This window comes from Protopterus annectens, chromosome 16.part0, assembly GCF_019279795.1.
Source record: "Protopterus annectens isolate FY-2018-M chromosome 16.part0, PAN1.0, whole genome shotgun sequence".
In the NCBI taxonomy this organism is placed as follows: domain Eukaryota; kingdom Metazoa; phylum Chordata; order Ceratodontiformes; family Protopteridae; genus Protopterus; species Protopterus annectens.
The window spans coordinates 774,996,324-775,023,166 of NC_056750.1; the positions used below are offsets into that span (position 1 = coordinate 774,996,324).

Below are 26,843 nucleotides of genomic sequence, written 5' to 3' on the forward strand. Positions count from 1 at the left end.
CAGGTTGACATGCTCACTGACAAAGCTATCACCAAAATATGAAAAATATCATAATTCTCATAACTTTAATCCTAAACAAACTGTGATGGGTACATGTGTACAACAAACATACATGGTGCTTTTTCCATCTTTTCATCATCTTCTTTTGGCTGTTCCCGTTAGGGGTCGCCACAGCAGATCACCCGTTTCCATTTCTTCTTGTCCTCTGCATCTTGCTCTGTCACACCAACCACCTGCATGTCCTCTCTCACCACATCCATAAACCTTATCTTAGGCCTTCCTCTTTTCCTGTTACCTGGTAGCTTCATCCTTAGCATCTTTTTCCCAATATACTCAGCATCCCTCCTCAGCACATGTCCAAACCAACGTAATCGTGCCTCTCTGGCTTTGTCTCCAAACCTTCCAACCTGGGCTGACCCTCTAATATACTTATTCCTAATCGTGTCCACCCAGTGCAAATCTTAACATCTTTAATTCTGCCACATCCAGCTCAAACTCCTGCCTTTTTGTCAATGCCACTGTCTCCAACCCATATAACATAGCTGGTCTCACTACCCTCTTGTAGACCTTCCCTTTCACTCTTACTGGTACTCGTCTGTCACAAATCACTCCTGACACTCTTCTCCACCCACTCCATCCTGCCTGTACTCTTCTTCACCTCTCTTCCACACTCACCGTTACTCTGAACTATTGACCCCAAGTATTTAAACTCATCCAACTTCAGCAGTCTGCCCCAATATGCACAAGCACCAGAATGCAAGATTTCCATCGACCACCCCTTCAGCAAATATTTTCCCCAATGCATTTTTATTAACTGGAATATGTCAACGAAAAATACATACAATGACTACTGCAAACTGGACTACCCCAAATCAACTGTGGGGTCTAACAGCACCCTATATGCAAGGCGTAGATCTCCCCTCAAAAGCCTGTAAGCAAAAGGACGTAAATTTGCCTTGCTGATTTCTCTTTCAGCAACATGACCGAGAATGAAATTGATGGCAACCATTATGACACTGAAGCTAAAAAAAACAGGACAAAAAAAAATGAAAGCCATCTGATAAGAAGAGAAAAAAATATAAAGAAATTGATAAGTTGATATTAAGATGATCTGCATGAGAAACGGGAGAAACATTGCAAGTCTGAAGCTCTGAGCCGTTATCGGTTTCTCTAGTCTTGGCAGCAATCTGCTGCATACAAATACCATTTATGATGCCAGCAGACAAGGAGGGCAGGAAGTGGTGAAAAACAGATGGGACTGTCACTTGGCAAGAGGAAGAAGCGATTCCTGGCTTCTGAAAGTCAGCAGCAGCAGTAAAACATTGGAAACTGAACAACACAAGATTAAATTATGGAGCCATTTTAATGGCTTTGCAAGCAGGAACAATTTTTTTGCAGGCAGTTTTCTTCAGAGATGACAGCTGGCAATGAAGGCTGGAAAATACTAAAGGGATATGGCTCTGTCATTGCACAAGAAGTGAAAGTAGCATCTGGTTTCTGAGAGGCAGCAACAGTAAAAAAGGCAACTGTCTGTGGGCTGCAAAGTGATTGACTGAGTTATACCTGTAGCCCTTGTGAAAGAAGGAAGTTTGCCAGCGTCCAAAGTGTCAGCCTGCCTTGATAAAGTGTAAGCTTGTGATGAAGCGTCCCCAATAAATAAATTATCTGTAGATGTCGATGCCAGTCTTGGAGAGTTAACAGAACAGGCAGCAAATGCAGGAGACATTGCATAGCATTTTTTGTTTTACTATAACTGATGTACAATAAAAACAGAGTAACTACAGCCAGAAAATGTTAATCATAGACTTTTTAAGCCATGTGATCTCTTCTCGCTTGTGGAGGGCACTCAGGGTAACAGCTTACAATTTGTATCTTCTCATGGTGCGCTCAGGTTTAAGTACACAGGCGCCACGAGAAGGTACTCTGGGTTAATGAGATATTATAAAAGCAAACTTATTTCCCTTATGCACCACAATTCCCAGATAATGTACACGATCCGATTACTTGTCATACCACCCCCTAAGTGAATTTAGAACCATAAAGTAGTATTTCACAATGCTAAAAAGCAAGTGAAAAGATACCTTAGACTACAAGTACATTGTTACTGTTAATTAACGCATCTCCAGGTCTCTCGTTAATGTTAACTACAAGCCTAACACCAGTTTCACAAACGAAGATTTAATCTTCTGTTGGACGAATTGGCAATCGATACAAATATACAACGATCGAAACAGGACTATTTCCATTATGACCGACACAGCTCAACACAAAAGGGTTAAACCACAAGATCATACTAAACATACATTAAGCAGTTAGTCTACCACCATTTGCACAGCTACTGCTGTCAGGTAAGTGTGCCAATTGTTATACCCTGCTATAGCAGGAAAAGACTTACTAGGAGCCAAAAAAAAAAATCAGAACTTTCTTCAAAAAATTGGACAGTTGAGAGATATGATGTGTGCCAGCAGTTAGGAACTTAGAGCAATTGTCTACCAACAAACATGCACAATTTACAAGTAAAGAATACACCTTTTAAAACTTTTTGAATTTACTGCCTAAAATAATACTTATCTAAAAAACAAAGCAGAAAAACTAGCGAGCACCATTTGAAGTAGGGGGAACCAAAGTACTCAGTGTATTATTTCACAGGGAAGCAAAACAGGACTGGAATACAGGTTTGCAGGCATTTTTAAGTAACTCAATATCATGGGTGGGATTGTGAATACGTCGTGAGTTATGTCACAAAAATGGGAGGTGATTTCCTAAGTGAGTGACAGTGTTTCAGCTTCGGTCCGAGGCAGAAATGCATGAGCCAGTGCCCCTTTAAATTTGGTGGCTTTTGCAGTTGCCCACCCGACTGTAGATTTGATCTGGGACACTCCCCCAGTCCCATCTATTTACCACATTCTACCTAATAAACTCTTTCTAACTTTGCTTTTAGTCCTTTTTAATTTAATTGGATTTTTTTAAATTGTGTTTGGTCTAATATTGCTACAAATTCGTGTGCTAGCTTGCATTGCATGTGAATTGTTTTTACTACTTTTTTTTTTTTTTTTTTAACAGAAAACTGTAAGCCTGTTTCCTACCTTTCCTGTAACTAGCTTTTTTTTTTTTTTTTTTTTTTACAGAAAACTGTAAGCCTGTTTCCTACCTTTCCTGTAACTAGTGTTCCAGATACAGATTTGTTGTATCCAGGACTGTATGTAAGCGTCTGAGCCCCCCAAGCCTTTTTGTGTTGGAGGGAAGCCTTCTAGCTTATCAGTGGGAGTCATAAGCACTAGGTAACCTGTCTACCACATAATGAGTGGTTCTGACTCGGAAATTGTAGTTATTGGCCGTTTGGACAATCTTACATCTCTCTCAACTTTCCGATTTGAAAGCCTGCATTTGCACTTGTTTCTGTCCTGTAACTCGTCTAGTGCAGATACAGATTCTTAGTTTTAGCACTTAGATTTGCTTATTCATGTTCAGCACTTGTAAGCACTAAATAAGCTACTAATTACTAGAGCACTCAATCTTCCTCATTACCTAGAGGAAACAGTTTTTGTACTTAATTTTCTCATTTGCTTAGAGAAAAACAGCTCTTGTACTCACTTTCCTCACTTATCTAGAGGAAAATAGTTTTTTATTCAGGCATGTCCAAGGGTCAGCTCCCAGTCTCTCTCCCGTATATCTAATGAATCTGGGCATCTTGAGGCAATGTAGAAATTGCCTCATGTACACAGACAACTCTTTCCTACCACCCAACGCTACAACCTGTGAGAGATGCACTTATCTAGCCAAACTGGAGGTAAAGCTCTCTCCAACCAAGACTGAACTTGACAGTCACGAGAAGGTGGTAAACATTTGCACCACACCACACATCACAGTCTCACTAAATCTACACCACCAAAATCCACACATAGTAACACAAAAACATTTGCGAAGGCTCTCAATAATAATCTGTCTAAGAAACAGAGACCTCCAAAGCAGAAATGCAAACAACCTCCATTCCCCAACACAACCCAAACGACATATAGCCCACAGACTCAGTGTACCATTCAACCACAGCCAATAAGGCAAAACAACGTCATAGGCGACTCTATAGTCAGGCACACTGATGTCCCACTCACCAGGCTAAACAAGGAGAAGGTTACTGTCAGCTGCCTGTCGGGTGCCAGGATCCGCCACATAACCCACTCAGTCAGGTCACGCCACAAGTACAAATATGACTCCGTCATTGTCCATGTTGGTGTGAATGACCTGAGACGTGCCTCCCTAGACTACATGGAAGAGCTCTCCGATCTTGTAGCCCAGGCAGGTATGACCTTAGCCCTGAGTAGCATTCTGCCATCGCCCAGAATGATACCGCAGTACAAGGACAAAATGATTGACTTCAACAATTGGCTAAGCTTCTGGTGCCATTCTAAAGGGATCCAGTATCTGTCTGCTTGGGATGACATGGTCGACAGACCACGATGCTTTGCCAGAGATGGCCTGCACCCGTCGCCCCTGGGATTCCAGATACTGGTCAAGGCTCTTGCTGCCCCTATAGTGCCTTTTTTAGGCAAGGTTCAAATAAATTCACCACCATAACAGAAACAGGCAAGAAAAAACCGAGGGTAATGCTACTCAATGCTAGAAGTCCAAATCTCAAAATGCACTCACTCGAGGCACTCCTTAAAATGGAGAACTTCGATATCTGTGCAGTGACAGAGACCTGGTTCAAGGCTCCAGAGAGCACCCCTGCACTACCAGGCTACAACTCATACCACACTTTTCGGCCATGTAACCTGGAACGAAACACCAAAGGCAGAGGTGTGTCCATATTCATTAAGGATATCCACACCTCCAGGCTAGCTGCTCAGCATAATGCATCCGAGATTATCCAAGTGCAACTAACTCTGGGCAAAAGTGCAATCCAAATTGTAGCTTGCTACAGATCCCCCACCATGCCCCAGGATTCCCACTCCTCTTTTCTTGGATGTACTGGAAAATATTAAGGTAAAAACAAACAAACACCCTAATAATGGGTGACTTCAACTACCCCACCATTAACTGGGAAAACTACTAGTGTACCAGCTCCTTAGCTCAGTGCTTTCTGGAATTCATAAACTCCAATGCCCTGGATCAACTTATCCACACCCCCACCAGGGGCAACAATATCCTAGATCTAGTCATTACCTACATGAGTGACCGGTGTTCCACACCTGAAGTCAATTCCTCGTTGGTCCGATCCGACCATAAGCTAGCTAATCACCCTTTATATCCACAACCCGCCCCCAACCCCCATTAAGAAATCCACAGTAAAAAAATTCTCCAAAGCCAACTTCATGCTTTTTAAGGCAGAAGTAGTGAACTTCATGACACCCATGCAGATGGAAAATACAGTTACAACTGCTGAATCCTACACAAATGCACTTACACAAGTGCATGGATCATGCTATCCCAAACAGAACCAAGACGCTATCCTCCAAAAAAAGGAAGCCAATCTGGTGGTCCCCTGCCATAAACTGTACAACAGAAGGAAGAAACTGTTGCAAAACAGAGTAAAATCCCAGGAGTGGAGGAGCTCCCCGGTCAGCCTCAGTAAGAAGCTGAGATCCCTTATAAGATACTCCAAAGCTAGCTATGAAAACAAAATAGCCACTAATTCCAAGGACAACCACAAAGCATTCTATAGCCATATCAAGAATCTTGATGGCAACACCCAGATCTGCTCTGAGTTACAACACAAAGGCAAGAAAATTACAGAACCAACTGATATTGCCAACATCCTGGCAGATGGGGATAAGCTTATCCCCCTCTCAACCCGTAAAGGGCCTATATCTATGCAGGAAGAATGCAGAGTCCCTGTAATCACAACTATGCAGGTAAAAACTACACACTCTAAAGCCAAAAACAGAGCATCCATGGGACCAGACAACATCCCAGGCTGCGTTTTACACGAACTTCAGGATGAACTGGCTCCCCACTTAAGCACCATGTTCAATAATAGCCTCGCATCATGCTTTGTGCCCACTGAATGGCACACAGCAACAGTTATCCCACTCCACAAAGGGGGAGCCACCACTGATCCTGGGAACTATCGACCTATTAGCCTGACGAGCCTGGTCTGCAAGGCCACGGAACGTATCATCATGGAACTCATAAACAAAGACATTGGTAACCTCCAAACTCCGGATCCCACCCAGTTCGGGTTCGTGAAAGGCAGATCATGCCTCCTGAACCTGATCGACTTCTTTGAGGCAGTCACCAAAGCCGTACATGAGGATAAGGTGGTTCACACAGCCTATCTTGACCTTGCCAAGGCTTTCGACAGCATCCTCCATTCTGGAATTATAGCTACACTCACTAAACTAGGTATAAATCCCTACGTCACAAAATGGGTTGCCAACTGACTTACTGACAGAACCCACACTGTAAAAGTTGCAGACTCCAAATCTGACCTCAAAGCAGTGACAAGTGAAGTACCACAGGGCTCCGTCCTGGGACCGCTCCTGTTTGGTATCTACTTCTCTGAAGTACAGGCTAACACAGAAGGCCTCTGGCTAACGAAGTTCACAGATGACTGCAAACTAGGAGCCACAGTCAAGTCCCCAAATGATGCGGACATCCTACAGAAGGGCCTTGCTGAGACAGGTGCTTGGTGTCAGAGCCATGGCCTCAAGCTCAATGCCAAAAAGTGCAGTGTCATCCCCTTTGGTAAAAACTCTGTACCCATGAATTACCACACAGGCAGCAATCTATAACACCGAATGCTTGATAGAGACCTTGGGACCCAGGTGGACAGTAGTCTCTCCTTTAATAGCCACAGTAGTCAGGAAGTCCTTCTACATTGCACACCTCATCATAAAAGGGTTCTCATGAAAAAAAAAAAAAAAAAAAAAAAAAGGTAATTGTTCCCCTCTACTTGACACATTATAGAGTACAACACCCCTTTTGGAATGTACCTCACAAGACATCTGAAGCAGCAGGAAAGGCCACAGAAGTACCTCACAAAGAGGATTACTGGCCTCAAACAAATGCCCTATTATGACCACCTCAAAAAACTCCAGCTTTACTCCGTAGCATACTGCCTCCTCCGAGGTAATGTCTGCCTAACATATAAAGCTATGTCATACCCAGAGCTGTTGGACATGCTACACCTAAAGAAATCCCAGTCCCTCTGAGCTACACGTTCTAGGGACCTAAACCTTGTCACCACAATAAAACAGGATGCGCTGGAGGGAAAGATTCCTGTCCCAGACTTCCCATACTCTGGAACAGGCTACCCATCTATGTCAAGCAAAGTTCTTCATTAGCACTCTTCAAGAAAAATCTTGAGTGGATGGGAAATATGAAATACACCCCAGGGATCACTTGTGTGTGTCTGCTCAACAGTGGCACAGGAAAATAACTTTCTTGGGTGGCGTAAGCCAAGGAATCTTGCTGGCTAGGCTTATGTAGGCCCATGGTTCATAGGTAGGTATTAGGCTATGAGTCTAAAACCAAATAATGTTGACTACTTCTGCAATCTCAGCATCATACACTGCAGTTAGGCTGGAGCTAAATGCATAGGCTTTCGCAAGATAGTAACTAAAGGTTGGTGGTCTGTTTCGATCTGGATATGTCTCTCAAACATAATAACGGAACTTCGAACATGCAAATACAATTGCCAAAAGCTTGCTCGATCTGACCATACTGCATCTCAATTGGAGTAAAAGTTTTCGATGCAGAAGCAACAGGTTGATCCTCTTGTAGAATGACTGCACCAAGACCAAATTTCGAAGCATCACAGGAAAGTGTAACTGACTTTTGAACACCATAGCATCTGAGAGTTGGTGGACTAGCAATTATCTGTTTCAGGACTTCAAATACTCTTTGGTGTTGCTCTAAGCAAGGCCATGATACAGCTTTGTCAGCTCTCGGAGTGGTGCTGATATAGCTGGCTCAAGTCTGGAATGAACTTGCCTAAATAGTTGGACATACCAAAAAAAGTTGCAGGCTTGAGCATTGTCTGATGCTGGCATGTCAAGAATGGCTGTTTGCTTTGAAGGGTCTGGTCATAAGCCTGTACTAGTAAATAAATGACGAACGTAAGTAACTTCTGGCAGCCTGAATTTGCATTTGTGTGAACTGAGCTTCATATTTACTTGACATGTCATTTCCAGAACTTTTCAGAGGTTTCTGTCATGTTCTGCATCATCACAACCTCCTACCAGTTGTTGTTGTGTCTTTCGGCTTTTCCCGGTTAGGGGTCGCCACAGCAGAACTCCGGTCTGCTAATGATTGACAGTAGATTTTTACGTGCTGGCGTGCAGGGCCTAACGCACAACCTTCAACGAAGGAACGCCCATTCACACATGTCGCCACACAGAAGACGCTCTGAGAATCGAACTGGCAACGTCCAACTGGGAGGCGACAACGCTACCGCAGTACCACCACCGCATCACAACCTCCTACCAGTATGTCTACTTTAATAGCACAAGGATACCCAGAAAAAAATTGCTCCATTGCTCATTGAAAGACTTTACTTGCAGAATTTATCCCAAATGGCATTCTCAAAAATCTGTACTTGCCAGAGTACTGAAAGCAGTTAGCAACAAGGATTTGTTATCAAGCAAAATTTGCCAAAATGAACACTCTGCATCCAAGACAGAAAAAAACAGTGGCATTTGACATTAAGGCTACAACTTCGACTGTGTGCATTGGAGGAGGAGGTCTTTTTAATACTTTGTTCAAATCTTGTGGATCAATACATATTCTAATGTCAACTGAGCTTTTGTTATGAGCTACCACAATGGAAGATACCCAGTCAGTTGGCGTTGCGACTGGACAAATCACACCTTGTCGCACCATTTTATCTAATTCAGCTTTAACTCTTTTCTACATGGCTATTGGACCTTTATATGCTGGCCTGATAACTGGACTGACCTCTGGGTCTAACTTCATGGAGTACACAACTGGAAGTTTGCCTAGTTTGTCTTCGAAAAGATCAGCACAGACAGAAAAAATGTACTGGGCAAAATTAGAGTAGTGGTCTTTTATACACTAACTTGGTGGATGACTTTATTAAAATGAAAGCAGTGTCATTTTCTAACTGTCTTGGAGCCCTAAAATTGATTGATGTGCCTCTTGGCCATATAAAATAAGTTGTAGTTTCTTTCAGAGTAAGAACTACTGAGCCTTTGGGTTGAATTTGTTCACCTCCATAAGAAATAAGCTTCGCACATCTTGCCAAATAAAGCCTTTCACAATGACACACTTCAGCAAATGTTTCTGTTGATGTAACATCACACTTGGAACCTGTATCAACTTTGAGCGCCATTGATCCGAACAGTACAAAATACTTTAGACAGAGATACTTTGGTCTCTGAGGCAGGAAGTTAAGGGACTAACTTCTGCATATCTTGAAATTAAACCAGGAAAACACTAGCGATACAAGTGACATTTCACCATTTTGAAAGCTAGGGTGGAAAAAGCACAAATCCTCCTACCCAACCTATACAAATTATTAAACAAATGTCTGGAAAACTGAGGCACCCTATACAATATATCATGTTTCCTAGAAAAAGAAGTGTGTGTGTGTTAGGGGATATACAAGCAGACAAAAATGTATATATTTTAGAACAAGTAAAACAGGCAGAGCAGGAGTTGGCTGAGGAAGGATTTCCTGCTGTATAACACTTCATCTGTGAGCCTGAAACATCAGCTTTTCCCAGTGAAAAAAAAAGTCCTTCATTTTTGTGAAATTATCTAGAAAGACCACAACAGGAAAATCTGACGACTGGTTTCCCTCCAAGGTCAGACTCTTCCTGGAGAGGAGACAAAGTTGGGGAGACTGAATTCCAGTGTAAAGTCTAATCTGGTAGAAAAATAATTATCTGAAGTAGCCAAATTCCTTCATTTAACAGGAAGGGACAAGCCTGTCCCAAAAGACTGAAAGGCCAAAAATAATCCTTTATTAAAATACAACCAAACATCACTAGAAAAGGGGAATAGTTGTGGCTAGTATTGTGTTTGTTTCCTATGAGACCATTCTGATAACGTATAGTCAGATGAACAGTCTCAACTACGGGAACAACGTTCCTCAGCAGAGTGTAATACAGGAATGCCTTCCAGCCCTTTCTTGGTGCCAACAAGAGTGGCTCTCCTTGTCCCAACAAAGATAACTGACTGAACAGCCACATATGACATGCCTGACTCCCAACACCTTAGTGGCTTTCCTAGAAGCAACAACAGGGGGACAGATGAGAATATGAATGATTCAAGGAGCAATTTATTGGCACAGCAGAGTCATTCAGCAATAATGGAGGCACAGAATCTGGACCAACAACCAAAACTTCCTTATAAACATGTCTTTTCCTGAGGACCAGAGGGAGATGGAATGACCTAATAAAGTCCATATCCATAGAAGTAAAGCCAAAGAAGAAAGCCCATAAAATGAGGGAAAGGAGGAGGAGATTTGATCAATAGTGGAAAAACAAATTCATAACAAAAATGGCAGAAATATAACCAGCTCTTGGGGAGAGCTAAATAAAAGGAAAATGCAGCTGAAAACCTAGTGTACTGTAAGAACAGCCAAAAATGTAACCCCATGAATAAACTGTACAGGCTCCAAAGAAAATAACTAACATTGTTAACTGCAGTAACATGACAAGAAACAAAATAATGCAATAAGAACCTCAAAGAGGAACTTAACTGTCTAGCCTAGAAAGCAAACTGATGGTAAGCCTCCGAAGTGCTGAATTACAGTGTAGACATCAGTGGCAAAAAATTCCTAAAGTTTGGTGCCATACATGCCTTTTATATCCCAAGTTCTGATGGAAGCAAAAGCTACAATTAGTTTTTTTTGAGGCAGACCAATGGGAAGGCCAATCTTTGACAGCATGCTGCATACAACTTGGGCATCTACTTTGTTCTGTCAGTTTGCACATTTTCAACAATCTACAGCATGTTTATTATAATGTATCTTTTTTATTTTTTTCCTTCGGTTGACTGGGTGTGTTCCACCAGGCTAATAACCTCTTTTCAGGGGAGAGCCAAGGTGGTATTTAAATTACTATGGAAAATTTTGCCACAGCATCAGGGAGCTTCCCCTACTTTTTTTGATAGATGCCATAGGATTTATTTTACATCCAAGTGAGCTACCACCAACTGAAGCAAATGGGGCCTCTGTTTAATGTCTGTTCCAAAGGCTAGCACACTCAAAAGTGCAGCACTGTAATGTCAGCAATCAGTCTACCTGGTTTGGGAACAGACCCTATAATCTTCTGCACCAAAGGTGAGTGTGCTACTTGTTGCCTCACTGACACTATAGCTGTTTGAAAAAAATTTGTACAAACATGGTTTATCTGCATATTTTCTAGGATATACAAACATATACATATATGTGCTAATCAAAACAAAAAGCAAGCACAAAAAGGTATCAAGTACAAAGTAAAACATGTACAAAGTAAAAGTATGTACACTGAATGGGTACATGTTTAAAATACTGGTATAAACACAGAACAGTAAAGCTGACGTTTTATTTTGTAACACACGGTTGGAAACTCCTGGTGTTCTGGCTGAAGTGCGATTCTCAAACAACCTGGAAATATATGGCTGACTGATAAGTATATTTCTTGGCATTTTAAACTTTCAGAGTTCTGCATTGTCTTAATTTTGCCTGACTGAATTTTATATATTTTCTGGCATTGTTTTGCATTTGTCATCTGTTCTGAAACTGTTTTCCCCTCCCTCCTACCTTATTCTTATAGTGTTGTTATAGTTGGAGCTTTGCAGTTGCCCCCCCCCCCCTACAAATTTGATCTGGGACACCACTCCCAGTCTGGTGTTCACTCTGCTTAATACAGAGAGAACATTTGAGAAGGACAACCCACTTAGGTTCTTAACCTTGAATTTTTCTTCTGCTCCTTCTTCCTCTCCTTGCACTTAACTAAAACAAATTACACTTTATTTTGCTTTTGCCTCTTCTTAAAAGTACTCAATTGTATTTATTCTGTTGCATTTATTACTGCTTGGTAATAGCCTGAATAAATTGCAACTGTTATTCTAAGCCTTTTGGTTTAAGCACTTGGGCTTCAGACCAGTTGTTTTACATTTAGAAGGTTTGTGGTCTGCACTGTTGTGGCAGAACAGGTAGCTTACATCCTTCTAAGCTGGAAACTGCTGACTAAAGGCTCAGTGCCCGTTATTCTAAAAGGTTATTAGTTCTGGTTTAAGCACTTGGGCTTCAGGACAGTTATTCTACATTAAGAAGGTTTGTGGTCTGCACTCTTGTGGGATGACAGGCTAGATTCTGCCCTTTTGAGCTGGGAATTTCTGGTTAAAGGATTATTGTGCCTGATTATTTGAACTGTTTCTTTCTGAAATTGGTATGCCTTGTTTGCTGTAACAGAGACTAAATTCAGACCTGCTAAATCCAGCTTTGTTTGTATAACTTTAGCACTAATCCAGGCCATCTTTTTTGGAGAAAGTTCCCCTGCACCCTAGGAGCAGGAGTGTGCAGTTAGAACTTGTCTGATTGAAGACTGCTGGAACAGGGCTCAGTTTTGAGCTTTTTTACTGGTTAATTTGTTTAAAATCAGTTTGCTCGTTTTCTATTGTATAAAAAATTGCACTTATCTGCTTTTACTGTATTTTTCTTCCTACTTTATTGCATTTATTCTGCTGCATTTATTACTGCTTGGTAGTAGCCTGATTAAACTGCAACTGTTATTCTAAGCGTTTGGTTGAAGCACTTGAGCTTCAGACCAGTTGTTTTACATTAAAAACGTTTGTGGACTGCACTGTTGTGGCAGGACAGGTAGCTTACATCCTTCTAAGTTTGGAGTTGCTGATTTCAGGCTTAGTGTCCGTATTCCAAACCTGTATTGGTTCTGGATTATGCATTTGGGCTTCGGGCCAGTTATTTTATATTAAGAAAGTGTGGTCTGTACTTTTGGCAGAGGAGAGGGTAGATTCTGCCCCTCTGAGCTGGGAGTTTCTGGTTAAAGGCTTATTGTGCCTGCTTATTTGAACTGTTTCTTTCTGAAATTGGTATGCCTTATTTGCTGTAACAGAGACTAAATTCAGACCTGCTAAATACAGCTTTGTTTGTATAACTTGAGCACTAATCCAGACCATCTTTTTTTGAGAAGGTTCCCCTGCACTCTAGTGGCAGGACTGCGCAGTTAGAACTTGCCTGATCGAAGACTGCTGGAACTGGGCTTAGTTTTTAACGGTTAATTTGTTTAAATCGGTTTGCTCATTTGCTACTGTTATATTAAAAAAAATACACTTTATGCATCACCACTTAGCTAGGGTTAAACTATTCCCGGCAACAAAGTCTGCTCTTCAAATTTTCCCTTAGAAATAGTCAGTTTTTTTACTTTTAGCACTCAAATCTGTTTCTTTGAGCTCAGCACTTGTTCAGAACTCATTGTAAGCACTAAATATGCTACAAATTACTACAGCACTCAACTTTCCTCAATTGTTTACAGGAAAATAGTTTTTAGTACTTAAATAATCACCTATCCAGGCATGTCTATGGGTCAGCTCCCAGTGTTTTCTCCTGTCTACCTGGTGACGCTGGGCATCTTGGGGCAATGCAGCAGTTGCCTCATGTACATAGACAACCCTCTCCTCCTACCACCCAACACTACAACCTGTGACAGATGCACTTATATAGCCAAACTGGAAGCAAAGCTCTTCACCCAAGAACGGACTAGACAGTCAAGAGGAGAAGGTAAACACTTGCACCACACCACACTCATCACAGTCCCTCAAAACCTACACCACCAAAACACACACATAGCAACACAACACACACACCAACATCCACGGAGGCTCTCAATAAAAATCTGCTCAAGCAACAGAGACCTCCAAAGCAGAAACACAAGCAACCTCCACCCCCAACACAACCCAAATAACACAAAGCCCACAAACTCAGTGTGCCAGTCAACCACAGCCCATAAGGCATAAAGTAACCAACGCACTAGTCATAGGTGACTATAGCCAGGCACACTGATGTTCCACTCGCCAGGCTAAACAAGGAAGAAAGGTACTGTCAGGTGCCAGGATTCGCCACATAACGCATGCACTCAGGTCACTCCACAGCAAGTACAAACATGACTCTGTCATTGTCCATGTTGGTGTGAATGATCTGAGACATACCTCCCTGGACTACATGAAGAGAGACAGAGGAGCTCTCCGATATTGTAGCCCAGGCAGGTATGATCCTAGCCCTGAGTAGCATCCTGCCGTCACCCAGAATGATACCACAGTACAAGTACAACATGACTGATTTCAACAATTAGCTAAGCTTCTGGTGTCATTCTAAGCAGATCCAGTATCTGTCTGGGATGACATGATCGACAGACCACGATGCTTTGACAGAGATGGCATGCACCTGTCGCCCTTGGAACTCCGGATACTGGCTAACGCTCTTGCCACCCCAATAGTGTCTTTTTAGGCAAGGATCAAATGACAAATTCACCACCATAACAGGTACAAGCAAGCAAAATCTGAGGGTAATGCTACTCAATGCTATAAGTCTAAACCTCAAAATTCTCTCACTCGAGGCACTCCTTAAAATGGAGAACATAGACATCTGTGCAGTGACAGAGACCTGGTTCAAGGCTCCAAAGAGCACCCCTGCATTGTCAGGCTACAATTCATACCACACCTTTCGGCCACCTAACCTGGACTGAAACACTAAAGGCGGAGGTGTGTCCATATTCATTAAGGGTACCCACCCCTCCAGGCTAGTTGCTCAGCATAATGCATCCGAGATTATTGAAATGCAACTAACTCTGGGCAGGACTGCAATCCAAACTGTAACTTGCTACAGATACCCCACCATACCCCAGGATTCCCACTCCTCATTTCTTGAGGCACTGTAAAATATTAGGGTACAACCCAAAACCCTAATAATGGGCAATTTCAACTACCCCACCATTAACTGGGAAAACTACTCATGTACCAACTCTTTTACTCAACGTTTTCTGGAATTCATAAATTCCAATGCCTTGGATCAACTTATCCACATCCCCACCAGGAGTAGCAATATCTTCTACCTGGTCATTAACAACATGGGTGACCGGTGTTCCACACCAGAAGTCAATTTCTCATTGGTCAGATCTGACCACAAGTTTAATCACCCTAGACATCCACATCCTGCCCCCCACCCCCATTAGGGAAACCACCATAAAAAAAGGTCTCCAAAGCTAACTTCATGCTTAAGACACAAGTGACAAATTTCACAACACCCATGCAGATGGACAATAGAGGTATGACTGCTGAATACTACACAAATGCACTTTATAAGCACTTACACGAGTGCAGGGATCATGCTATCCCTAACAGAACCAAGATGCTATCCTCCAAAAAAAAAAAGGAAGCCAATCTGGTGGTCCCCTGCCATAAACAAACTTTACAACAAAAGAAAGAAACCGTTGCAAAAACAGAGTAAAATCCCATGATTGGAGGAACTCCCTGGTCAGCCTCAGTAAGAAGCAGAGATCCCTCAGAAAATCCTCCAAAGCTAGTTATGAAAACAAAATTGCCACAGATTCTAAAGACAACCACAAAGTATTCTATAGCTATGTCAAGAATCTCAATGGCAACACTCAGATCTGCTCTGAATTACAGCACAATGTCACTAAATATACAGAACCAACTAATATTGCCAACATCCTGGCAGATAGGTTCAGTGCTAACTTTACCCCCCTCTCACCCCCTAAAGGGGCCAGCTCCATACCGGAAGAATGCAAAGTTCCTGTAATCACTTCTGCACAGGTAAAAGCCACACTCTCCCACCACGGACCCCGGGAACAACAGCCGCATTAGCCTAACGAGCCTGGTCTGCAAGGCCATGGAACGTACCATCATGGAACTTATAAACCAAGAAAATGGTAATCTCCAAACTCTGGACCCCACCCAGTACACGTTTGTAAAAGGAAGATCACGCCTCCTAAACCTGAAAGACTTCTTTGAAGCAGTCACAAAAGCCGCAGACGAGGGTAGAGTGGTTCACACAGCCTATCTAGATCTCGCCAAGGCTTTTAACACCATTCCCCCATTCTGGAATTATAGATAAACTCACATAAATCCCTATGTTACAAGATGGGTTGCCAACTGGCTCATTGACAGAACCCACATTGTCAAAGTAGCAGACTCCAAATCTGACTTCGGACCAATGACAAGTGGAGTACCATAGGGTTCAGTCCTGGGTCCTCTCCTGTTTGGTATCTACTGTTTGGTATCTACTTTTTTGAAGTACAGGCTAACACAGAAGGTCTTTGGCTAACGAAGTTCACAGTTGACTGCAAACTAGGAGCCATAATTGAAACTCCTAACAATGTGGACATCCTACAAAAGGACCTCACTGAGACAGATGCCTGGTGTCAAAGCCATGGCCTCAAGCGCAAAGCCAAAAAGTGCATTGTCAGTCCCTTTGGTAAAAACTCTGTACCCATGAGCTACCACATATGGGATAGTCTACTTAACACCGAAAGTGTGATAAGAGACCTTGGGACACAGGTGGACAGTAGTCTCTCCTTTGATAATCACATCGCCACAGGAGTCAAGAAATCCTTCTACATGGCACACCTCATCACAAAAGGTTTCTCAGCCAGGAAAAAAGAAAAAAAGATCATTGTTTTCCTCTACTCGTCACTCGTTAGACCCATTATAGAGTACAACGCCCCTTTTGGTATGTACCTTACAAGACATCTACAACAACTGGAAAGACCGCAGAAATACCTCACAAATAGGATTACCAGCCTCTAACAGATGTCCTACGCTGTCTCAAAATCTCCAGCTTTACTCAGTCACATATCGCCTACTCGGAGGCAATCTCTGCCTAACATACAAAGCTATGTCAAACCCAGAACTTTTGGACATGGTCCACTTAAAGAAATCCCAATTCCTCCGAGCTTCACGCGTTAGGGACCTAAACCTGGTCACCACAATAAACAGAACATGCTGGAGAGATAGATTCCTGTCCCAGAGACTTCCTATACTCTGGAACAAACTACCTATCTATATCAAACAAAGCTCATTAGCACTCAAGAAAAATCTTGATGATTGGATGGGAAATAGGACATTCACCCCGGGAATCACCTCTGTGGCTCTGCTCAACAGGATCACAGGAAAATAATTTCCTTGGGTGGCAAAAGCCAGGGTACCTTTTTGACTAAGCTTATATAGGCCCTAAGGCCAAAAGCCTAGTACCTACGTATGAACAAACAAACTGTAAATAGCAAAACATGCTCAAAGACAGAAGGAGACTACATGTTTAAAATCTTATACTGTTACTATTTCCCACACCACCACCAAGAGTGCAAATTTACTCACTACCTACGCTCACACAAACGGGGGTGTGCAACCCTTTGCTAGTGGGAAAGAGTTGTATTTGGCTCGCGTGTGATTTGAGTTGGAGATCCTTGTTCTATTGGACAACATGAGAATCTTTCACAAACACTGAATAATGTAACCAGTAGCAACACCAGCATTAATCACATACACTTAAAATACATGAACAAAAAATTTAAAAGTGGGTGTATGTATATATTTTTTCCCCTTATAAAAACACTGCTTTACTACATTTAAAGAAACAACTTACTATCTACCAAATGAAACAAACAGGTATAATACGCAAAAAATATGCAAAATTAAACTTTACATACCACCCCCAAAGCAGACAGTGGCACCAGCCTACTGCTCAACGCGTTCCAGGCGGCAGACAACTCGGACGTTGACATTATTCTTCGTTCAGATAGCACAATGTAAGAGAAGAAAAGCCTCACAACTGCCCTTCACAAAGTCCCATTCTGTAGGAGCTTTTCCAGTTCTGCCTTACTAATTGCACTCTAGTTATTCATACATTAGAATTACACTCCGTTTTTCTCAGCATAACTTGTGGTTCATTAAAACTTTTTTCACTGCTCATTCAATAGCAATATGCTTTGGAAATGGTATTCCCACTTAATTCAGAATACCCCTCGTCCTTGTTTTGCTGTAAATTATAGTAACTGCTGCTGTACAACTACTTACATACCTCACAAAACAGTGTCCAGAAACACATTTTTTTTAATAATCAGAATACCAGACCATAACATTTCACTTTGGGTAATGTTTGATTAACACGTTAGGGGCGTGCTGATGACGTATCGCCGTAGTCGCTGAACGTATACGAAAATCGTTACTATGGTATCTGCTAGTCGTTTGGTAATGACGGAGTTGGAGTCTGTTTGAGCGTCCGTTAACAGCCGGTTATTTTGGAAATAATGACCCAGCAGGGGGCTGCTTTACAGAATTATAACAACGAACTCGTTAAATGTAAGCAAGGAATATTGAATAGATAATTGTAATGAGGCAAGCGACGAGTAACAATAAGTGCCTCTTATTTATTAAAAGCTAAAACTTTTAGAGCTTCTGTCAAATTTGGCAGATTTGACTGTTTCGACTGATTAGTAATGATGTCTTAAGCAGTTCTGCCTTGCTTTGTACAGAAGTTTTTGTAGAATGCTTTACGTAGTTTGTGACAGGTAGCAAAATTCTTGCGCTGCGTAAGGTTAGATCGGAGCTAAAGAACCGCGAAGTCACACGCGGCAATGCGTTGTAACTTAAAAATGATTCATCTAAATTTTAAAGAGCAATGTGGAAGCAATATATTCGCCTCTCGTATGGAAACAAATGATGATAATTATGATGGAGTGGGTGGATATTAAATATTTGCCTTGGATGGTGTTATCCAATCAGGGACAAATCCAGAAAAAAAAAATCAGGGACACTTTTAAAATATTAGATGTTAAGTTGTCTATCTCGCCTTTGTTCTTGCTGGTTGGGATTGGAGCAGATCCTCGGCTCGATCGGCTCCGAATCAGCCATCTTCTATAGCTCGAGACCTGTTTACTGGCTTGAGGCTACCCCTTATCCCATGATGCCTAGCGCTAGCTACCCAGATCTCATTTGCCGCTTCAGCTGCGAGGTGTCATTTTACTGGCTCAGGCGTGTATTAGTTTATTATAGAACTTTTTTCTTCACAAAATATTTTTTTTCTTAAGAGTTATAGTTAACTTTTAGTCTTATACTGTTGTCATTAGTTTAGTGTGTTGTAGTAGTTCCTTTCCTCCCCCTTTAGAACTTGTTTAATTTAGAGAGCCCCCCCCCCCCCATTCTTTTAGGTAGTCGTTTAACTTAGAGGCTTCCTACTTTAAAAAAAAAAATAAAAAGCTTTAGCTGTAGTATACTGTGTGTTTTTCTTTTTGTTGATGTTGGTGTTGTGGTATTTTGTTTTCGCTTATAGGCCTTTTGGCAAAGATCAGTGTAGTATCTCTTGAGGTATTTTGTTGGATACAGGATGTCTAAAGAATCCAAGGTGTCTGGATTCAAGAAGTGTGACTCATGCTGTCAGAAAAATTCTCTGACAGATGGGCACACTTCTTGCGTCTATTGCTTAGGTGCAGTGCACCTGCAGGACTCTAGTTCTATATGCCATGCATTTAGTCCAAGAGTTCTGCAGGAGAATAAGAATAAACTTATTCTTAGGGGTCTTTTAAAGCCCCAGGATTCACCAGCCAAGACTCAGACTGTGAAATCCCCAAAACCGACCAAATCGTCGGCTCCAAGCTCGGAGCCGTCATGGGTTCAAACTTTATCTGCTACTTCAGTTCCGTCCGGAACCGATGAAACTATCTCTCCGTCGGCTCCATCAGACTCTTGGGAGCCGTCGCATAGCCACAAAATGCTAAGGTCCCCTTCTCTGGTATCCATACATTCGGCTCCTCGGTCTCCCCTGCTTCAGAGTGAGCGCAGTCACAGATCTTCCCACTCCTCTCGGTCCTTTAGGCTCTCGGATCACAACGTGGAGAGAGTGGTCAGTAGGTTGCTGAAGTCGCAGGCACTTGCCAAGATTTTGTCCAGCCCTCCTCAACAGGTGTCTGCTCCGTCCACTTCTATCGATGTTCCTCCTCCGACTCCCTTGAGCTCGGAGCCGGAGTTCGTTGGGGTTTGAGTCGTGGAACCGTCGGCTCTGATAACTATTTCTCCTAAGGTTCCGTCGTCGGTTCAGATTCCCTTGATGGTGCCGTCCGAGGGATCTGGGTGCCGGGGCTCCCTCGATGGCTCCGAGGGGGCGAGTGGCATCGGACCCTTGTCCGACCCCGTTCCCCTCTCGGAGCTTCGGTGCAGGTGAGCTCTGCTCCTACATCGGCCTCGGAGCCGTCTCTCTCGGAGCAGCAAAGGATTCTGATTTCCTCAGAATCTGAGCTTTCTCTGCATCGTTGCAGGGACGCCTTTGATGTCATGAGTGTGCTGGCCTCTGAGTCAGCTCCACGATAGACCCCACCGGTTCCGTCCCCTGTAGTGCCTGCGCCAACTTCTGCTGCTACTCCAGACCCTAAGCTTGGAATCAGCGCTCCAGGGCACTCCATTGGGTGCTTCCTCTTCTTCCAAGGCTTCCCCTGATCATTCAGGGGAGCTCCCTCGGAGGAAGCACATTGACTCCCCTGAGTCTGTCACCTCTGATAGAGACTTAGATGAATTGGAATGGTCCCTGAGATCCCCCTCTGAAGATGTTTCCCTCTCGGACATCCTAGAAATGCTTAAGCAGAGGGGGAACTGGAATCTCCTAGCCCCTACCGAGGATGAGTCTGTATTCCTGGATGCGTTCGGTTCCCGACCTTCCACCTCCTGGGTTTCTCCGCCTTTCGATCCACTCATGTCAGTAGTGGCTCGAAAGGCTTGGTCAGCCCTGGATACAGTAGAACCAACCCCGAGGAGACCAGGCAAGTTTATCACTGCACCCCTTGATAAGCAGTTCCTTATCAAAGGTGTTCTGTGGATGCCATGGTGGTAGCAGCAGCCACAAAAAGAGTTAGCGGAAAATTCTTCATCTGTCCATCCTCCTAATAAGGAGTGTAGGACTATGGATAGATACGGAAAGCAAATGTTTGCTTCAGCGACCTTTTCTATGAGGTCACTGAATTACTTATGCCATTTTACCCGGCTTCAGAGGGATCTCCTTAAAGAGCTTGGAGATGCCCTTCAAGATCCATCAGCTGAAGGGGCTCAATCTAAAGTTGCTTCCCAGCTGGCGACCCTTACTTCTGTAGTCAACTCCTCCATGAGGCTCATTTCCTATGCAGCCGATGGTGCGAGTAGAGCCACAGGTACAGGAGTGGCCCTTAGGAGACGCGCATGGATGCGGAACCTTTTAGAGCGTCATTCACCAACACCCCCTTTGATGGTTCCTTTCTTTTTGGACCACAGGTGAAAGACACCTTGACTAGGTGTGAGCAAGAGGGCAAGACCAAAGCTTTCGACATGGTTAACCATGCCCTTCTTATCAACATTCTTGAATCCTTCGCCCTTGACTCTATAGCAATTAAATGGTTCAGGTCCTACCTAACCAATAGACAACAAGCAGTTCTTTGGGCAGATAATATATCATCTCTTCTACCTGTCACCCTGGGAGTCCCTCAGGGCTCTATTCTAGGTCCACTTCTCTTCTCTCTTTTTATTAACGACCTGCATGTAACAATCCTAAATGCCACCTGCATTCAATATGCAGATGATTCAACATTAATCTGTTCAGCAAGCTCACCATCTGCACTACATTCCCTGACACAGAAAGTATTCAATTCAGTTGAAACTTGGTTCACTAAACGTCTCCTTCTTAATGCTAAGAAAACCAAGCTCCTTTTTACACCAACCAATAAGTCCACCCCAATAGATTTCTCTATCACTTCCAATAATGATACTATCATACACCCTGACTGCACAACCAAGTTGTTAGGAGTTACTATTGATAACAACCTCACATTTGATAATCACATAAATAACACCATTAAAACTATCAACAAGAAAATTGGTTCCTTATATCGAATCAAATCCTTCTTAACTCCAACAGCTAAAACCCAAATTGCACACTCCCATTTAATTTCTACTTTTCTTTATGCCTCTCCCATATACACTAACCTCAAAAAGAATAACCTTGTCAAACTAGAGCATGCCTATAACAACATCGCCAGATTTGCCAGAGGTAATCCTTTTCGTACCCACCACTGCCTAAACCTCATGCAGCTGGGCTGGCTAGAAATTCAAAACCTTCTAAAAATCTCCCAACTAACCATAGCCCACAAGATATTTTATCAACTTAATAGAACTCTTATACTATCCACTCTCATAATCCCCTATAAAAACCTAGACATACTACGCTCCTCTAACAAGCTTCTAGCTAGCATAACCAAAACTAACAATTTGGCTGGAAACTCCGTTTTCTAACACTGTGGGAAAAGACTGGAACCAACTTCCCATAGAACTAACATCACTCTCTTCTTTGCCTCTCTTTAAACAAAACCTCAAAACACACTTTAAAATACACTGGTTATGCCCATGCTGTAAACCAGACCAACCCTTCATTGCCTGTGCTCATATTTGTCTATACCATACTGTTTTTTTTTTCCTCATTATTTCTCTTATGAGGAACTGAACTGGTGATCACAATGATCCATACTGGTTGTCAAAAAAAAAAAAAAGCCATACTTTATTTTCTACTATGTTTATGTACTATGTAACAATTATTCCTTCATTGTTTGTATTTCATGTTTTTACTGTTTGGAGCTTTTCTTCCCGGGCCCCTACTGAAAATGGAAATGTATCCAGCTAGACCAGCCCGGTCAACAAATGTAAAATAAAATAAATAAGACTCTCTCTGCCGTAGGAATCCGTTTTTCCACTCCTTCCAGACCATACCCCAAGAGTCAGAAGAGTGGTAAAATGTGGTTCCGGAAATCCCAGGGAGCCTCGCCTGACACACTTAGTGATTTTTCCTCCAGGGGCAGAGAAGGAAACAACAACATCAGACGCCGCCCTCGTGGCAGAGGGGGTCTGCGGAACCAGGGCAGCATAAAATCCTTCTCTGAGAAGCCTTTCCAGCATCCCTGAAGGGTTGCCTGGCTGCCCGCCTCTGGAGGCAGTCAGGGGAAAACTTCCACTGTACCCAAAAGCCTGGCAAAATTTAACGCAAGACAAATGGGTACAGTCACTCATATCCGGAGATTACAAAATTCCCTTCTCTCAACCCCCCTTACCGTCAAGCAAATCCCTTCCAGATGTTCCACCCAATCTGAGGGACCAAGTAGTCATAGAAGTTTCAGAACTGCTAGAAAAAAAAGAGTCATCCAGGAAGTCCCGGTAGACCAACATGGATCCGGAACTTACTCAAGGTTCTTTTTGGTACCAAAAAAGATGGGACTGGAGACCGATTCTGGATCTCAGCAGATTAAACAAGTCTGGTCAAAGAATAAAGTTTCGGATGGTCATGCTACAGTCCATTCTACCCTTTCTGGGTTAGGACAATTGGATGTGCTCCATAGATTTTCAGGATGCGTACTATTGCATCAAAATACAGGCGCTCCAGGAGATTCCTTCGCTTCCGGCTTGGAGACGGTCATTATCAGTTCAGAGCTTTGCCCTTTGGTCTCACCACAGCCCCCAGGGTGTTCAAATGTATGGCAGTGGTCACGGCTCACCTGAGATGTCAAGGATTCCGGGTGTTTCCATATCTAGACGACTGGGTCCTCACTGCTACTACCAGGCATCAACTTCTGCAAGCCAGGGACTACACAATCACAATCTGCTCCCAGCTAGGCATTACAATAAACTTTGAAAAATCTGCCTTGTTGCCCTGTCAATCTATCACCTATATAGGAGCAGACTTAGACACAAGGAACATGTCCGCAAGGCTTCCGCCAGACAGGGTATCTTTAATTTTCCAGCAAGTACAAATTCTCATGCAGAGCAAAAGGATCCAAGTCAGGTTCGTCCTTCAAACTCTGGGTTCCATGCAGCGGCAATGCTTCTAATCCCACTGGCCCGCTTTCACATGAGGATCCTTCAGTGGCTTCTGTTCACACAGTGGTCTTTCCAACAGCTGCCCATGTCTCACATGATCATGATTACAGAAGCATGCAAAAGGCACCTTTCCTGGTGGATGGTCTCCCCACTAGTGATTCAGAGCAGACCCTTCATTCAGCCCCCTCCGGTTGCCACAGTGACCACAGACACCTCCCTGATAGGGTGGGGGGGGGCATTATCAGGGCAGGGCAGTCCAAGGCACTTGGCAGCCTCACGAGTACCATCTGCATATAAACATCCTAGAAATGAGAGCCGTGCTCCTAGCGTTGCAAGCTCTTCAGGACTCTCTCGCTTCTGGGACCATTGCAATTCAAACGGACAACATGTCAGTGGTGTGGTACATCAACAAGCAGTACGGAACCAGGTCCTACCCCCTATGTCGAGAAGCACTTAGACTCTGGCAGTGGGCGATTTCTGATTGCGATGCATATCCCTGGGAGGTCCAACATCATAGCGGACAGGCTCAGCAGAGCTATTCTTATGCCTCACGAGTGGTCTCTGAATCAGGTAGTTGCGGATCTGATCTTCCACAAATGGGGACAGCCTTGCTGCGATCTTTTTGCTACCCCCTTCAACAGCAAATGCAGCAACTACTTCTCCCTTCTTCCGCTTCCAGGTCACACACCCAGAGACGCTCTAGTCCACGATTGGCCTCTGGGACTTCTTTATGCCTTCCCTCCGTTTCCCCTAATACCGATACTCCTACAGAAAGCAATATCGTTGGGTTGCAAAATGATCCCCATTGCCCCCTACTGGCCTCGACAGATATGGTTTCCGTTCCTGCACCATTACCTTCTCGATCAGCCCTGGACTCTGGATCCGATTCCAGACCTACTGATTCATCAGTCAGGTGGGCTGCATCAATCCCTGCAAACACTCCAGCTCACAGCTTGGTTGCTGCACTTCCAACCTTAGCCAGGCTTCCCAGCATTTCCCCGGCCGCACGTGAAATTGTCTCCTCGCACAAGTCCACTACTAGAAGGACTTATGCTAGCAAATGGAAACGTTTTTCTTGTTGGGCAGAGGCTAGGAACATAGATCCCCTTTCAGCCCCAGTCCACGAAATCTTGGAGTTCCTAGCAGATTTTTTTCTTTCTGGGTCCGCTTCTGCTACAATCGGGGTTCAATTAGCGGCCATTTCAAACTTTCATGTTGGTTTCTCTAATGCAAACATCATGCCTCATAAACTCTTTAAAGCTTTCTTGAGAGGGACCACTCTCCTTAGGCCTCCAGTGAGAGATCCCCCTCCTCCTTGGGACCTAAATTTGGTACTAACCTCCTTAATTTTGCCCCCTTTTGAACCTGCAGCGTCCTGCTCCATTAAGTTTCTATCTTGGAAAACTCTCTTTCTGGTAGCTATTACTTCAGCCAGATGCGTCTCTGAACTTCAGGCACTATGTGTCCGTCCTCCATACTTAGTTTTTCATAAGGGCAGGGTTGCTCTGAGGACTAATCCCTCTTTCCTTCCGAAAGTCTGCTCAGAAAGTAATTTAAACCAATCTATAGACCTACCTGTAGTTTTTTCCCAACTACACCAACGAGGCAGAATAGAAATTACATCAATTGGATGTTCATAGACAACTGCATTTTTACCTGCATAGGACAAAGGATATAAGGAAGTCGGACCAACTATTCCTTTTTTATGCTCTGGGCAAACAAGGACTTCCAGTTTCCAAAGTGACTTTACCCAGGTGGTTGTCTCACATTATTACTTTCATTTATCAATTGAGAAACAAAGAGTTGCTTATCAAACCAAAAGGTCATTCTACTAGGGCTTTGGCCACCTCTGTAGCCTTCCAATCTAGGTTGTCCATGGATTCTATCTGTGCAGCTGCTACGTGGGCAAATCCTCATACCTTTATTTCTCATTACAAGCTAGATATGGTCTCCAGGAGCAGAGCTGACTTTGGTTCCACTGTTCTGAAGAGGCTGTTCCAATGAGCCGCCCAGGATTGTAGGTGCTAGGGACACTGTCCCAAGCAGCAAGAACGAAGGCGGGATACACAACTTAACAGAAAGAAGCTATGTACCTACCGTAACGTTCCATGTTAGTTGTCTTCATCTCGCCTTCTTTCTTGCGTCCCACCCTCCATCCCTCTGTCCTATTGGATCGAGAGGAGTTTTGGTTTCACTGGCTGAGTGTTCTTTGGTTTGTTTCCTCTACTGACTTAGAGAGTATGACAGGTATGCTCAACCTGTTAGTTTGGACAGGTTGATTCTCTGGCTATGTCTGGGGTTAGCGATTACAAACGAGGTCTGGGTAGCTAGCGCTAGGCATCATGGGATAAGGGGTAGCCTTGAGCCATTAAACAGCTCTCGAGCTATAGAAGATGGCCGTGTTGGAGCAGAGGATCGGCTCCGATCCCAACCAGCAAGAAAGAAGGCGAGATGAAGACAACTAACATGGAACGTTATGGTAGGTACATAACTTCTTTTTCTATTGAGATATTAACAGAATTAGAGAATGTCAATTAATATACACTTCTTGAAGTAAAATAAGTATTCAGCTCTAATTTATTGTCATTATTTATAAAGTATAATTCACCTTTTGTTCAAAAGGCACCAGTGTTAAGAGGGACAAAGCTAAAATTTAAGTCAAAATCAGGGACAGTTGAGAGGTATGGCATGGGAGGCTAAGCGAGGAGCCAGCTCTTTCTCTTAAAACAGAATTATTTTAGCTTCATCACCAAAAGAATGTAACTTCTCTAGCTTCCTTCCAGTTTCACCTTTAATTCTATCCCCTTAGTCATTACCCATATGTCAGTGCTAGGACACTGTTATCTATCTGCTAAACTTTACTTTTCTCTTTACACCTCTACTGTTACTTTATACTTAAGCTACTTACACCTCTTGCTTTTCTTGTTTAAGCTGTTATCCAATTTTCCATCTCTGTCTCTTCACCTGCTACTATACTCCCAACTATGTCTAATCTTTGCTGTCTGTTGCTGTACTCCCTACTATGGCTCCCTTGCTCC

General features: G+C 43.2%; 2 protein-coding genes across 2 annotated transcripts in view; one reads left to right on the forward strand and one right to left on the reverse strand.

Annotated features, from left to right (window-relative positions):
• ANAPC2 (anaphase promoting complex subunit 2) overlaps positions 1-17,746 on the reverse strand; it is a 1,102,972-nt gene extending 1,085,226 nt beyond the window's left edge. The window contains 1 exon segment of the mRNA XM_044058339.1: positions 17,634-17,746. Coding sequence (XP_043914274.1) covers positions 17,634-17,708 — 75 coding nt within the window. The 5' untranslated portion in view covers positions 17,709-17,746.
• A 427-nt stretch (positions 17,747-18,173) lies between these two features.
• Positions 18,174-26,843, forward strand: part of SSNA1 (SS nuclear autoantigen 1) — a 373,938-nt gene continuing 365,268 nt past the window's right edge. Inside the window, exon 1 of the mRNA XM_044058340.1 lies at positions 18,174-18,285. Within this exon, the coding sequence (XP_043914275.1) occupies positions 18,234-18,285 (52 nt within the window). The 5' untranslated portion in view covers positions 18,174-18,233. The remainder of the gene's footprint in view (positions 18,286-26,843) is intronic.